This window comes from Festucalex cinctus, chromosome 1, assembly GCF_051991245.1.
Source record: "Festucalex cinctus isolate MCC-2025b chromosome 1, RoL_Fcin_1.0, whole genome shotgun sequence".
Classification (NCBI taxonomy): domain Eukaryota; kingdom Metazoa; phylum Chordata; class Actinopteri; order Syngnathiformes; family Syngnathidae; genus Festucalex; species Festucalex cinctus.
The window spans coordinates 21783821-21796794 of NC_135411.1; the positions used below are offsets into that span (position 1 = coordinate 21783821).

At 40.5% G+C, this 12974-nt stretch overlaps 1 protein-coding gene and 1 long non-coding RNA gene across 4 annotated transcripts in view; one reads left to right on the forward strand and one right to left on the reverse strand.

Moving 5' to 3' along the window:
- insra (insulin receptor a) overlaps nt 1-12974 on the reverse strand; it is a 67781-nt gene that overhangs the window by 18533 nt on the left and 36274 nt on the right. For both annotated transcript variants that reach the window (XM_077523090.1, XM_077523091.1), the window contains 7 exons: nt 12220-12556; nt 5875-6014; nt 5636-5780; nt 4845-5053; nt 4296-4422; nt 3025-3278; nt 809-976 (listed from right to left, as the gene is read on the reverse strand). In XM_077523090.1, the coding sequence (XP_077379216.1) occupies nt 809-976; nt 3025-3278; nt 4296-4422; nt 4845-5053; nt 5636-5780; nt 5875-6014; nt 12220-12556 (1380 nt within the window). The remainder of the gene's footprint in view (nt 1-808; nt 977-3024; nt 3279-4295; nt 4423-4844; nt 5054-5635; nt 5781-5874; nt 6015-12219; nt 12557-12974) is intronic.
- Nucleotides 8117-12123, forward strand: LOC144019994 (uncharacterized). Of its 2 annotated transcripts, XR_013283794.1 has the most exons (4): nt 8117-8482; nt 8554-8672; nt 9295-10349; nt 10802-12123. It is a non-coding gene; the product is annotated as an uncharacterized LOC144019994 (long non-coding RNA). The 2 variants fall into 2 exon arrangements; XR_013283793.1 differs by lacking the exon at nt 8117-8482 and having other exon boundaries at nt 8501-8672.

Sequence of the window (12974 nt, forward strand, 5' to 3'; positions counted from 1 at the left end):
CACCTCCACACACACTTAGATAAAAGTGCCTGAGGGTTGTTAGTGGACATCTGACATAGTCGGCCATCCTTGAATCACCCTTGTGGTGATAAATTGCAAGAGACACAACGTCCCGGCAGATCTATTCCCTGGACATGTGTGAAAGTTCTTGGAGTTCATGGATAGTTTGAGGTTAATGTGTCACAAAGAATTGGAGTGGTTCGACCACCACTGAACTCGGTCATAACAACTTTACTGCTGCATTGCGGTCATCTAAGACAGTATTTTATTATTACTATCATACAATCTAACAGAATCCAACTCTTTATTGTCCCTTAAAGGGAAATTAGTGTTGAAGCAGTACCACATAGATGACAAAATAACATATTTGAAAAATAAATAAATAAATAATAAAAGGAAACATTATACATTGTACACGATTTCTACCACATTTAGTCCAGAACTAATAGCATAAGAAAAAAAAACCCATTTCATTTTAATCAGCAATGGTAACTAAGAACATGAGAAACCTAAAACCTAGTTGATAAGTAAAAAAAAATTGCACTTAGGATAAATGAAACCTGGACCCTTTTTTGTCCTCCTCCTTTTCCGGAACTTTTCTTCTGTGTTACGTTTTCTCTATTTGTGCATTTGTCATATAGTATTTATGTAACTTTTGTCTGACATTTGTTCCTCTCATTCTTTAATAAACTACATTCCCTTGATTCAGGTTAGTATTTGTTTTGTAATACTTTGTATTCCTGTTGCACTATTTGGATGGTCCGACAAGTCAATCATTACGGCATACACAGAGTAATAGACCTCTCACCCTTCTGACAGTAGTTAAACTTGTAGAGCTCGCTGGCCTCGGCCTGCCGCTGACAGAAAACCAGGTAGTGCGTGATATTGCCGTTGGGGTCATTTGGGGGTTTCCACTTCAGTATGATCTGTGAGGACGAGTTGGACGACGAGATGGGGTCCAGAGGGACAGACGGTTCTATTGACAGAAAGAGAATACAGTACAATGCTCAATATATAATACATCGATCTGCACTTACGTATTATACTCATGAAGCTCAATGTTGACCAAGTTTTGCAAACAAAATACTTTGATTTAGATTTTCTATGACTGGTGTAGTCCATGTTTTTGTACTGCAACTGGTATTATTTTGGAATGTTTCTATTTCCCGTTTTGTTTCAATGTTTGCACCGATTGACAAGGAGAAGTACCAAGTGATCATGTACAATTCTGTGATAGCATCTCACGCTAACTAGCTGACACATGCTTGTCAATTCTGAACAAGAAAAATACTGCACGTGTGCTCTTTTTTTTTTTTTTTTATGTCAGTAGCTAGCTGAGCGAATGCTAAGAGTGCTTTAGTCGTGCCACTAGTACATCAGAGTGTCTGGTGAACAGATGAGATATGCAAGCAGTACAATAGCAGCTCAATGACGGGTCATGGCCAACAATGATGTGAACAAACATGAAGGATCAAAGTCAGGACCCGATGGTGAAGAGGAGTCTGGATGTCAGGGAGAAGGCACGCAGAGACTATTTGTGCACCAAATCAACTTGTCACCGGCTGCCGCTTATACGGAACGACAGGTCTGCCCTTGGGGCCAAGACCGACAGTCTGCTGCGACATGGAAAGAGGGGGTGAGGGGTGCTAGACAGGTTAAGGGCACCGCCCTGCCCTTGGCGCGTCTCCCGAGCTATCACAGGCACATCTAAAAATCTGTATTCTAGTGTTTCCACATGGTATTATTAATACACTGCTTGCAATGCAATGCATTTCAGACTGAAAAATTAGCATATAAGTTTGTCCTATTTTTTTCCCATCTTTTCGCAATTAAGGGATATATTTCAGGAGGTGGTGAAGATGACGGGTGTCACATACTGTAAAAATCATCACTGCCCCCGGGAGAGCACTTGGAAAAAACTGATGATCGCAGGTTAACAAAGTTACACTCCAGCCATACGTAACAAATATTGTGCTTGGCGTTGCTCTTACAGGGAAAAGAATACAAATTTATGACAAAAAGTTCTAATCTCACGAGAGAAGTGAGAACAGTCAGAATCTTTTGAAAAAGTCTTAATGTTAGGAGAAAAAAAACAACATAATTTTACCACAAAAACATTGTATTCTAAGTACAGTTATAATAGTTGTAATGATTTCTCAAGAACGTTACCATGAAAACACAATCATGAGAAAACGTCAATTTAGTGAGAATAACAATGAAATGTAAAACCTTACGAAAATAGTCATAATTTTACAAGAGTTGGGATGCAGCGTTACATTAAAAAAAAAAAAAAAAAAAAGTGTAATTTTCCAAGAAAAAAGTTGCAATCCTAAAAGAGTACTAAAGTCGGAAAGAAATTGTAAAGAGAATAGTCGTGACATTACCAGAAAAAAAGGCGTAATTTTCTGAGCATAAATTTGTAAACCTGCAATAATAAATGTGTAATTGTAACGAAAAATATGGCACAAAGTTATGAATGTAACGAAAGGCTACATAAACCATAAATGTTTACAACAACATAACATTTAAAAAAAAAACTTAAGAAAATAAAGTTTGAATATTAGAATAAAGGTTATTTTACTGGGGAAAAAAAAATCTTAATTCTCATAATTTCTAAGAAGTGAATGTCAAAATTAAGACTTTTTTTTAATGCATCATAACTTTTGTGTTACATATTTCCTCCACTCTAATAGATACTACTTTCAAGCTGTGTTTCTATGACCTTTTTTTTTTGCACAAAAAAAAAAAAAAAGATATTTCTACAATTTTGATAAAGTACAATTTTGTCTTGTAGGTGTTTGCATTCCCGTCTTGCCATATCTCATAATTCTCACAAAAGGAGCTCATGAAATGTTGTTGCGAGAGATTTGTCTATGGAAGATGGATTGCTCAGAGTCGTTAAGATTACTTTCAGGACAGCTCATCAACGGGTGGGATCGGACATTTGGTATTGGTGTTGTGAACAAATAAACATCTCAATTTTTTTTTAAACGTACCTAATTGGATATTAGACGTAAGACTTACTGGTGGCATTGGTGCGCACGTAGATGATGTCGCTCTTGGCCCCGTTGACTTGGTGCTCATCAGAGGCGGAGAGCTGCGTCTTGACCATGATGGCGTACTGGGTCCAGGGCTTGAGGGGCATGATGAGGTGGCCCGGCTCAAAGTGGTCCCTGTCGCTATCGGTGGAGCGCGGCGGCGGGTCCACGTCCGCGATCACCCAGCTGTTGGAGCCGCACGCGTCCTGCCCGTCAAACTCGGTCACGTTCTGAAACGGCCTGAAAAGGAGGAGCGAGGGACATCATTCATTCAGTGCAATATGGCAGACACATTGGAATATGAATTTTCAGCTGGGAAAAGGATCAAGCCTGACAAGAATACCAAAAATCGGTTAATAATTGAAGCGGCCATTAATTGGTCAAAAAATAAAAATAAATAAATAAGGGAGCTTGGGCGTAAATAACAAAACAAAAACAAACCCACAAATAAAACGGGTTTTCTCCGAAAAACATGGGGTATGTTCCCCAACAAAATCTGCGCTTTCGGGAATTTGTGATTGTCCAACTGTAAATATGCGAGTCTCCACCGTAATTTTATGAAAAACGGCCATAATATCGCAACAATAAATTTGTGATCTTATGTGGGGGAAGAAAAAAAAAAAAAAAAAAAAAAAAAAAAAAGCCATATTATTGTGACAGTGTATTCCCGAATAAAAAAATAATATTGTGGGAAACAAGTCATAATTTTACAAGTTATAATTTTGCAAGAATACATCTGTAATCTAATACGAGAAAATAGTATTAATATTACAATACAGTCAGTAATACGAGACAACAATTCCAATGTCGAAAGAATAAAAAAAAAATCGGAATTGTATGGGGAAAAGGTTGTTACAAGTTACAAGAATAAAACTGTAACTGTAAAGTAGTAATCTTCCAAGAATACAACAATAAAAATTCACAATGTTATATGGAAAAAAAGCACTGGTATTTGTGATTAGAATACAGTCTCTCCCCTCAAAGGAAAATGTCTGTAACATTATATAATAAATTTAACATGTAATGTCAAAACAAATTTTAATACAATCAAATAAATGGAGGTCAACCAGTGGCCTGGAACATAATTGTGGATTTTTGACGTTCCACTGTAAAAAGCTGGCTGTGAAGCGTCTGCCAGCTGATTCCCATGTTTCTTGTCACGGGCTCAATTTGGATCGTCGCTGCGTCTCATTGCAGCTTAAAGCAATATACGCTTGGCGTACATTTGGTTTGCACTGTAGTTGGAGAACAACTTACGCCTCCTTATAGAGAACCATGAAGCCCAGCAGGTCTCTGAAGTCTGGAGGCCAGAAAGCTTCCCACTTCACCATGATCTTATCGCTCATGGTGCGGATCTGAGTGAACTTCAGCACGTGATTCTCACCTGACAAAACAAATTTGGATCATGAGATGAAGAAAGGTCACGAGTGATACAGATGTGCTCAAGTGTCTACATCAGATAATCTTCCGCCCACTTAATCATTTTAATGTGCTGAAACATTTGCTGAAGTTTATTTAACCTAAACACATGTTGTGGATCGGCTATCAATCTGCTGAAGCTGAGTTCATTCTAACACAATGTTGAGTAGTGGTTGTCCATTACTTGAACGTGCTGAAACATCTGCTCAAACTACACAAAATGTTGCAGTGTGAATCCATTTGGTTTCAACTGATTTCATGCAAACAATGTTGTTGAGAGTCATAGTTGGACTAATAAAATCAAGCTTGTTAGTGAGGTGATGGTCAGAAAAGCCTTTGATGAAATGACCATAAACATGCGTCAGTCGCCGTGGCGACATGGCTTACACGAGGCCTGGTCGCCGTTGGTCTTGGATGCGATGTCGTTCCTGCGCTCCCGGGTTCCAGCCACCTCCTCCATCTTGCGGATCTCAGACATGCACAACTTGGAGTTGTAGTGGAAGAATATGCGTCCCTGCAGGATTCTCAGCTTGTGCTTGGACCAGTCCCACAGTTGTCGCAGGTTCTGGTTGTCCAGAGCGTAGAAGGAGTAATTTCTGGCCAAGAAAAGAGAAGGAGGAAGAATGCTAACTGGTTCCAGACACATTACATTGCACTTAGAATTAGGTCGTTTGCACAAATTGCGGTTCTCGAACAAGGTGCTCACAGTAGATGACATCCGCAAAGTAGTAGGGATGTAACGATATCCAAACATCACAATACGCTATTATCACGATATGAAGGTCATGATACGATAATTATCACGATATTGTGGGGGCGTTGGCGATATTTAAAAAAGATCACAATATTGTTTAAAAAAAAAAAAAAAAAAGAATTGGTTCCCCTTTATCTGACAATTAGCATAGATTTTAAACATGGAAGGCCAAAACATCCCTAATGAAAATTAAATTGCACTAATAAAATAGCTACGAGAGGGTGCTAGAATTGCACAAATGGAAATCAAGCAGACTTTTTTAACAGATGTGTTCCTTTTAAATATTGTGAACATGACGTCGACGATATTGTGGCAGTTTTAATATCACAATATCACGATATTGTCCTTATCGTGACATCCCTACAAAATAGCGAACAAATGTTTTTTCATTTCATTTCATTTCAGTTAGAGGACAGGGCCTCACCCAACTTCCGTCTCCTCCCCACGGATGACGCGCAGCTTGCGGAAGAAGGACAGAGAAACCAGGGCGTAGGAGCGCCGCACTGTCAGGTAGCCGGTGATCTCCTCCAACTGGCCCAAGCTGGCCTCCAGCTCTGCCGCTATGTTGTCTGTCAGAAAGAAAACAAAACAAAAAAACAACCAACAACAGTTTGTCATGTTACCTGGTCAGACTTCAAACATGGTGACTTTTTGGGTGCTTACTTCCTCCGCGCAGGTTAATGACCAGGCTGCCATTGAGGATGGTGCAGCCCCTCAGCCCCTGTGCTGCCGTGACTGAATCCACGGTTTTCAGACCCATGCACACCTTGGGGCAGAGCCCGGCACATGGAGTGCAGTTTAGCCTGCGGAGCCAACAAACAGGAACATGTTGATTATGCTACACTTGCAGGAAACACCTTACAGTTTTTAGGTTTGAATCAGTTTGAACAGTTTTAAATTCTTATTTAAAAAAAAAAAACATCAGATGCTCTGCATACTAGATATCTGTTGCAGCACCAAAAAGGGACAAACATCGTTTCTCAGATGAATTCACGTGGGGTTTACTGAATGATGATCTTATAATAAGTGAAGGCAGCGTCTTTAATAAACATTCTAGAAGATGTGGTCGCTCCACAATGTTATCTAGCCCCATATTTTGGTTCCAGCCGCCAGCTATCATATTTTGGAGTTTTGTCCGGTCGACTTTGTTTATTGTTCTTTTCTCAGTATTTCTCCATAACAGCTTTTTTTTTCTTTTTGGCGTTTTAGACCCCACTTTGTAGACATGGGATCTCTCCACAATGTTGTGTGTGTCCATGTTTACTGTATATGTTCTGAGGACATTGTGATTCATTTGTTCCACACATTCTGTGTCACTTTATGTTGTTTCCTTCTTCTCCTTTTCTTATTTTTGTTTTAACACCATTTTGTAAATGTGATCGCTCCACAGTGTTGTGTGTGTCCATTTTCGGTACATTTCGGAAACATTCCTGATTCATTTGTTCCCCCCAGTCTGCCTTGCTCAGTGTTATTTCTCCATAGTCGTTTTTTATTTTGTTTTGAACTCAACTTTATATGATCACTCTATAATGTGTGTGTCCATAGTTATTATTGGAGAGCTATGTGATTCAAATGTTCTTCCTATTATTCCTTGCTTATGTTAATTTCTCTGTATGAGTCCCTTTCATTTTGTTTTAAGATCAACTTCCAGCATTCCATTAGCCATGTGATCACTCCACAGTGTTGTTTGCATCCGTGTTCATGTTCCGGGGAACTTCCAGAACATTTTTTTTTTTCGGACCAATCTATCTCATTTACTGTTGTTATTCTTCATTTGTCCATTATAGTCTTCTTTGATTTTAGTATAAGTTCCACTGTCAGTGCGTCAGTAGATTTTTGGTCATTCCACAATGTTGTGTGCATCGATAGTTATGCTCCAAGGTCCACCCAAGATAGACCCGTTTACTTACCCAAATAGCCTGCATATTTCCGTAAGTCAGTTTTATTTTGTTCTAAATTCCAACTTTTCAATAAGCAATATGCTGTTGTTGTGGAACTGTTACCTTTCTTTATTGATTGGTTTGGAGTAATTCCATCTCTACTCTATTTGGCTGAAAAGTGACTAAATATGGTTCCTTGTCTGATTAAGGCTTACAACGCAGCACGTCTGTGTGTTTATCTTGCAATAAACAATGTCTGATCATTTAGCATGTGTGGCAAAGTTTATACAAACAGCCAAGAATGAGAACATTAGCGTCAACGCTAACTGAGGACTAAAGTAGGTAATCCGGGGTCACCGTGGTAACGACGACGATGCCCTTCTAATCCTGCCCTCGTATCTGATGCTCCACATCCTGAGAGAAATATCAAGGCTATTAGTGAATAAATGGTCCTGCCGCTCAATGTGCTTGCTGACATTTCTGAACTTTGGGCTTTTTTTCTTCCTCCTGTCTTAAGAGTGACTTTTAAACATGATTCACTATGCACAATAACAAAATAGCTCAATTTTTACCTTTCGACTGAACTGACCCTGGTTAAACAACCTGTTTATCTAATGTTCTCATAACACATCTCTTCCCCCAACAGATAGATAGGCGCAGCTGTGTGTGTCCGCCGTATTAAATTATTTCCTCGAAAAAGCCATCTGTGCAATCCCATCAGTCATAATGCGGCAGTGATGAGCACAAAAAAATACCTCAAAGTACACCACAACACATTCACTCAGCAGTCACACTGGTGGTGGGATTTTTCCCCCCCATAGAGTGATTAAGGTTGAGATTAAAGCAAGGATTAGACACCAGTGATGGACGTTATGCTCGGGTCATTGGTGTGATTGGTGCTTGAGTATTTTCGTCTGGCGGCTTTATGATGACAGTTTTGTTTGGCAAAGCACAGAGGCAACTGCAAAATAAGTAAAAGCTCCATGATAAATTGAAATTTCACAGACGTGCCCTTGCAATTTAGTGTTGCCCATTCATCTGATCTGCATGATTTAAAATTTAGTAACAACTGGACACAATCTCGAGACAATTTTGTCTTAGAAGGAGTCCTGTAAAGGGCCAACCTGGCCCTAAAATGATAACCTGGCAATATCCATCTGGTACCGCTCCACAGTAATTTCGTCGGGAAAAGGCGGGACATTCTTTACAATAATTCAAGCTGATTGGACGATGCGACATTCTACACGTTTGTTTTAAACAATCACAGCCACGGATGAAAATGCGTTTGTGTCCGTTCATCGTTCCTGTCGAAGAGGGGGAAAATCACGAACATCTTACCAGCTAGAAATGCACGAAGCGCCTCTCGCTGTTCAACATTCAACAAGAAAACGGTAAGTAATTCTGCAAGAACAAAATTAATGATAGCATCCATTTGTCCATGTTAGGTTTGTTTGTTTGTTAGCTCCGTCGTCAGTGCTGGCTTCCTGGTTTCGTCACAGTTGCATATCCCGCCACCAAATACAATGTCGCTCTGTGATTGACCAATCACATCGGTGGAAATCAACGGGAGCGGGACAAGATGTATCCTCCGGAGTTTGTAAACTCACAAATACCGCGAGATTTCATCTTGCGAGAGCAAGGTTACTAAAATTACTGCTTCCAACCAAAACAGCATACAAACCGCATCTTTTCAGCAATGGTGTTTTGAAACTTTTTATGAGTCTGCTCATGTTACACATGCCTACCAGATTTCATGCTGCTTAAAGCTACTCTTGTACGATTCTGCCCTAAAATATCTTGATAATAGCCTTTTTATTTGACCAAGCTATTCACAATAGGTACTCCTGCAAGCCTCTGGCTAATAGTTTGAGACTGGATTCGGGGCTCGAATTTCCTGCCCTGCTCTGTTGCGGTTGTGATGTCATATGCACACAGCGTGCACATGAAGAAGGGAGCGTGTAGTTTCATTGCAGTAGCAATTCGAAATTCAATTTCCTGCATTAAGCAGCTTTAATGAAACTCACTTTGGGGGGTGACTTTTCCCAAAACTCTTAGGGACGCTACGGAGCCCCCCCACTTATTATTATTATTATTATTACTATTATTATTATTATTATTATTATTATTACTATTATTATTATTATCCCATTGAGATTGAGATAGAAAAAAAAATATTGAGATACAATTCTAAACAAACTCGAAGGAGGCACAGCGACAGATTATGGAATATGATTTATCCTTGGGGAAGGACCTACTCTATACAAAACACATTTGGAACCTGTGGATAGGCTCCTGCCCAACAAAACGACAGCTTTAAGACCAAATGGCAGGCTTCATATGTCTTTTCAGGTAATCTTGAGATTTTTTTGTGGTTCTTGTCATGTCATGCCTACCAAAGTTAATGTTGCTAAATTTTCAAAACATTCTAGGAGGTGTTACTGAGCCAATATTTTTCATTCTAAAAACATTTGTTTTTAAATTGCTGGCTCAAACAAGAATGTCAGACTTTCTGTGTCTGGGTGGGTTCTTCAAACTTTTCTGAATGAAAAACATGGCTTCCAAAATGTCTTGTTTCTAAGTCAAGCTAGCTTTTGGGGCTGAATTTTCTAAACATTCCCGTGGGATGCTATCAAATGCTAATAACCTAAACAACCCTAAAAATGCCATTTTCAAAGCAAAATGGCCGACTTAACTGTATCTTTTCAGGCATTGCTTCATGACACTTTTTGAGGGCCGACTCATGATAGACGAGACATGCCTACCAACATGTATTTTTCTCAATGAAACTGGCTTTGGGGGTTCAATTTCAAAACGTATGTGTGGAAGCGAGTGTATCATGATTAGGTGGCAGCTTCATGGCAGTGACTCCTCTATGAGGTCTAAGTACGCAATAAGCAGAGAACAAAGTCAAGTATTGTGGTCACTTGGAGATTAATTACAGATTAAATCGGCTAAGAAAACAATCTAAGTAAATGTGGCACTTAAAAAAAAAGCCTCCAGCCCTTCGGGAACAATGTGGCCAAGTATGTGGGATCCAGTGTTGGAGAAAAGAAAAACATCTTTAGCTCACAATCAACGTTGACCTCTTTCCCTCTCTGTGTTGCCACATGTGCACTTTGAGCGTCAAGCGCAACGTTTATTCTGAATGAGTGGCAGCAAGAGTTGAGCTGTGACGGAAGCAGCGCTGGAGTAAAACTGCTGATCTGCGACAGTACGAGAAGGGTTCAGTGGATGGAACGTCATCATCAGGACGTGACGGTGATTGACAAAACACAAATAGTAAACTGGAGTGTTCCAAAATCAACTGATTACAAACCAGTGCAAAACAGAGCAGGGGTCACCACGTGGCGCCAGCTGGCATTTATCTGCTTCCTAATGATTGTTAGAAATCATTAACATGATTTGTGTTGTCACATAAATCAATATAAGTATTAATCATAACAAAATAATATTAAAGGTAATTTGTTTGTATATCAGTCTGGTAGCCTTTCACATTAATCCAAGAAAGAGGGCTCACTTTCAAAATGGTTGTGACCCCTGATCTAATGAAAAAAAAATGTTCATTTGAGTTTTTATTTATTTATTTATTTATTTTATTTTTGAATAAGGAAAAACAGCACTCAATATTATCCTAAACACAGAGAAAATTAAAACAATAAAACAAAATGAAAGTATTAACAAACTGTGCATCATGTTTTTTTCTGTGATAGACTGGCAACCATTTCAGGGTGTACCCCGTCTACTGCCTGAAGCCAGCTAGGATAGGCTCCAGCAACCCCGCGACCCTTGTAAGGAGCAAGCGGTTGAGAAAATGGATGGATGGATTGATGCATCATGGATTTCTATTACAATCCAATTCATTGTGATGCTTCTTCTGGTATGCGTCTCGAAAAACTCTCAAGTCATCTCACTCGGATCACAAGACACCACTGTTTGGTGATTTGCTGCCGAAAGCTGACAATCTGTCACTTGCCATTTTGCAATATGAGACAAGACGGCCGCGCGACACCCTGCTTTTTTTTCACCCCATCTTCAGCCTGACAGGAACAATCAGGAATGTCGGGAGCTCGTGTCGGCGAGCAAGCACTCCCAAAAATAAGCAAGTTCCCTGTTGAGGTCCTCGAGGTTGTCAGGGAGAAATGTGAAGAAGGTTGTCGGGAGGTCGGCGCATCATGTATAAATCCTCGATCCAGAGTGGGAAGTCGGTTAGATAAATATGACAAAAACTGTAAATCGAGTCAAGTAGAGCAAAGGGGAAGACACTGCTTCCTCGGAGTCACTTTGTGGCAAAGTAGAAACTGCTGGCGAACTAAAAACCATCAATTTTGTGTAGCAAGACAACATGCAGAAAGTGAAATCAGCTGAAAAAGCTAGATAATCGGAAATATTTTCCAATTGTTCAAAACAACCAATGCTCTTTAGTCTGTTTGAACTCTATTTTCCCCCGAGTGCAGTTCATTCAGCTCAGTCTGGACAGTGAATTAAACCAAAACGACCGACATTGAATGGTGAGCACAAAGTCGACCCTCCCATCTGTTTCATCTGTTTCCTACTGTGTTGTTCGGAATGACACCGACTCTGACTAAATTGGCAAGGCCAACCCCGCAATTTTCCAGAATTATTTTCCACACAGGCACCATCCTGTCTGTTTTTTTCCGATTTTACCTTTGAAGGTGGAAAACTCCTCGGTTGATTTCTTCTCACCATTGCAGTTTATACAGAAGAGCCACATGAGGGGAAAAAAGGTGGAAAAATACCGGCTTTTACAGGTCTGCTATTATTATGTATCCTGTGATGTGACAATCAAAAAATGAACCCCCATCCAGCGTGGGGAATACAGTACACCCCCCACCCCCCAGTTTCCCTCTAATACACCCTTTAAAACATTTACACTTATTAAAACACTCTTTTTGAATGGAATACAATGGGTTGAAATGAATGAATAAATGAATGAATGAATGAATGAATGAACGAACGAATCTGTGAATAACTATTGGTGTCAATAAAATAATGACTCCATAATGGATTGGAGTCTGTCTGCTGTCTACGGCTCAGTATGGCGTGAGTGATAAGTCATTAGCAAATGACAACGTTTTATCGGGACATGAAAGTGCGACGGTGCGCTTACGTGGACGAGTTGACGGTGGTGTAGCCCGAGGGACACTCTGGGATGCAGGCGCCGTTGTGGATGACGTACTCGTGGCACTCGGGGCTCTTACTGTGCTCCTTCTCTCGCTTGCACCTGTTGTGGAGTTCCTGGCAGAAGGCGAAGGAGACGCAGCGCCAGCCCTTGAAGGTGTAGTGGCCGACGGGGCAGCGCTCCACGCAGTGTTCCTGGTGCTGGAGGCCCCGGCAGGCCACGCAGTGCGCGGCCGACTGGGGCTCCCGGCAGCCGCCGAGGCACTGCTCGTGGCAGCACTGCTGGTCCCGGGTGCAGGCGCGGTGTTTGCAGTGGACGGGACACACTGTGGGGGAGACAGAAGGAGGTCAGGACGGTAAAGAGGGGTCCACCATGATGCTAAAGCGGCCAATCTTTGGGAGTTTTAGAGGTGGATCAAAGGAGATTTAATCTGGGTTGCCAAATAACATGCATCATTTATAATGTAAATACCCCTGAAGTCATTTGGAAGGCTCTCTTATCGCTGTTTATTCATGGGTTCACTTAAAGGGCAAATACATTCACTTGCATTATTTCATCCTTGGCTCTTCAGCGTTGCTGTCTTTTTTCATGAAAAAATATTCTACTGAATAATGAAAAACTTTTATTTGACACCCCCTTCTTAGACAGGCCGTCTATCACACACTGCTGATTTATAATGTCGGAACTGAGACGGGAGACACAGAAATCCTGTAAAAATGCTGCTACAGCAGAGGGAAAAAACA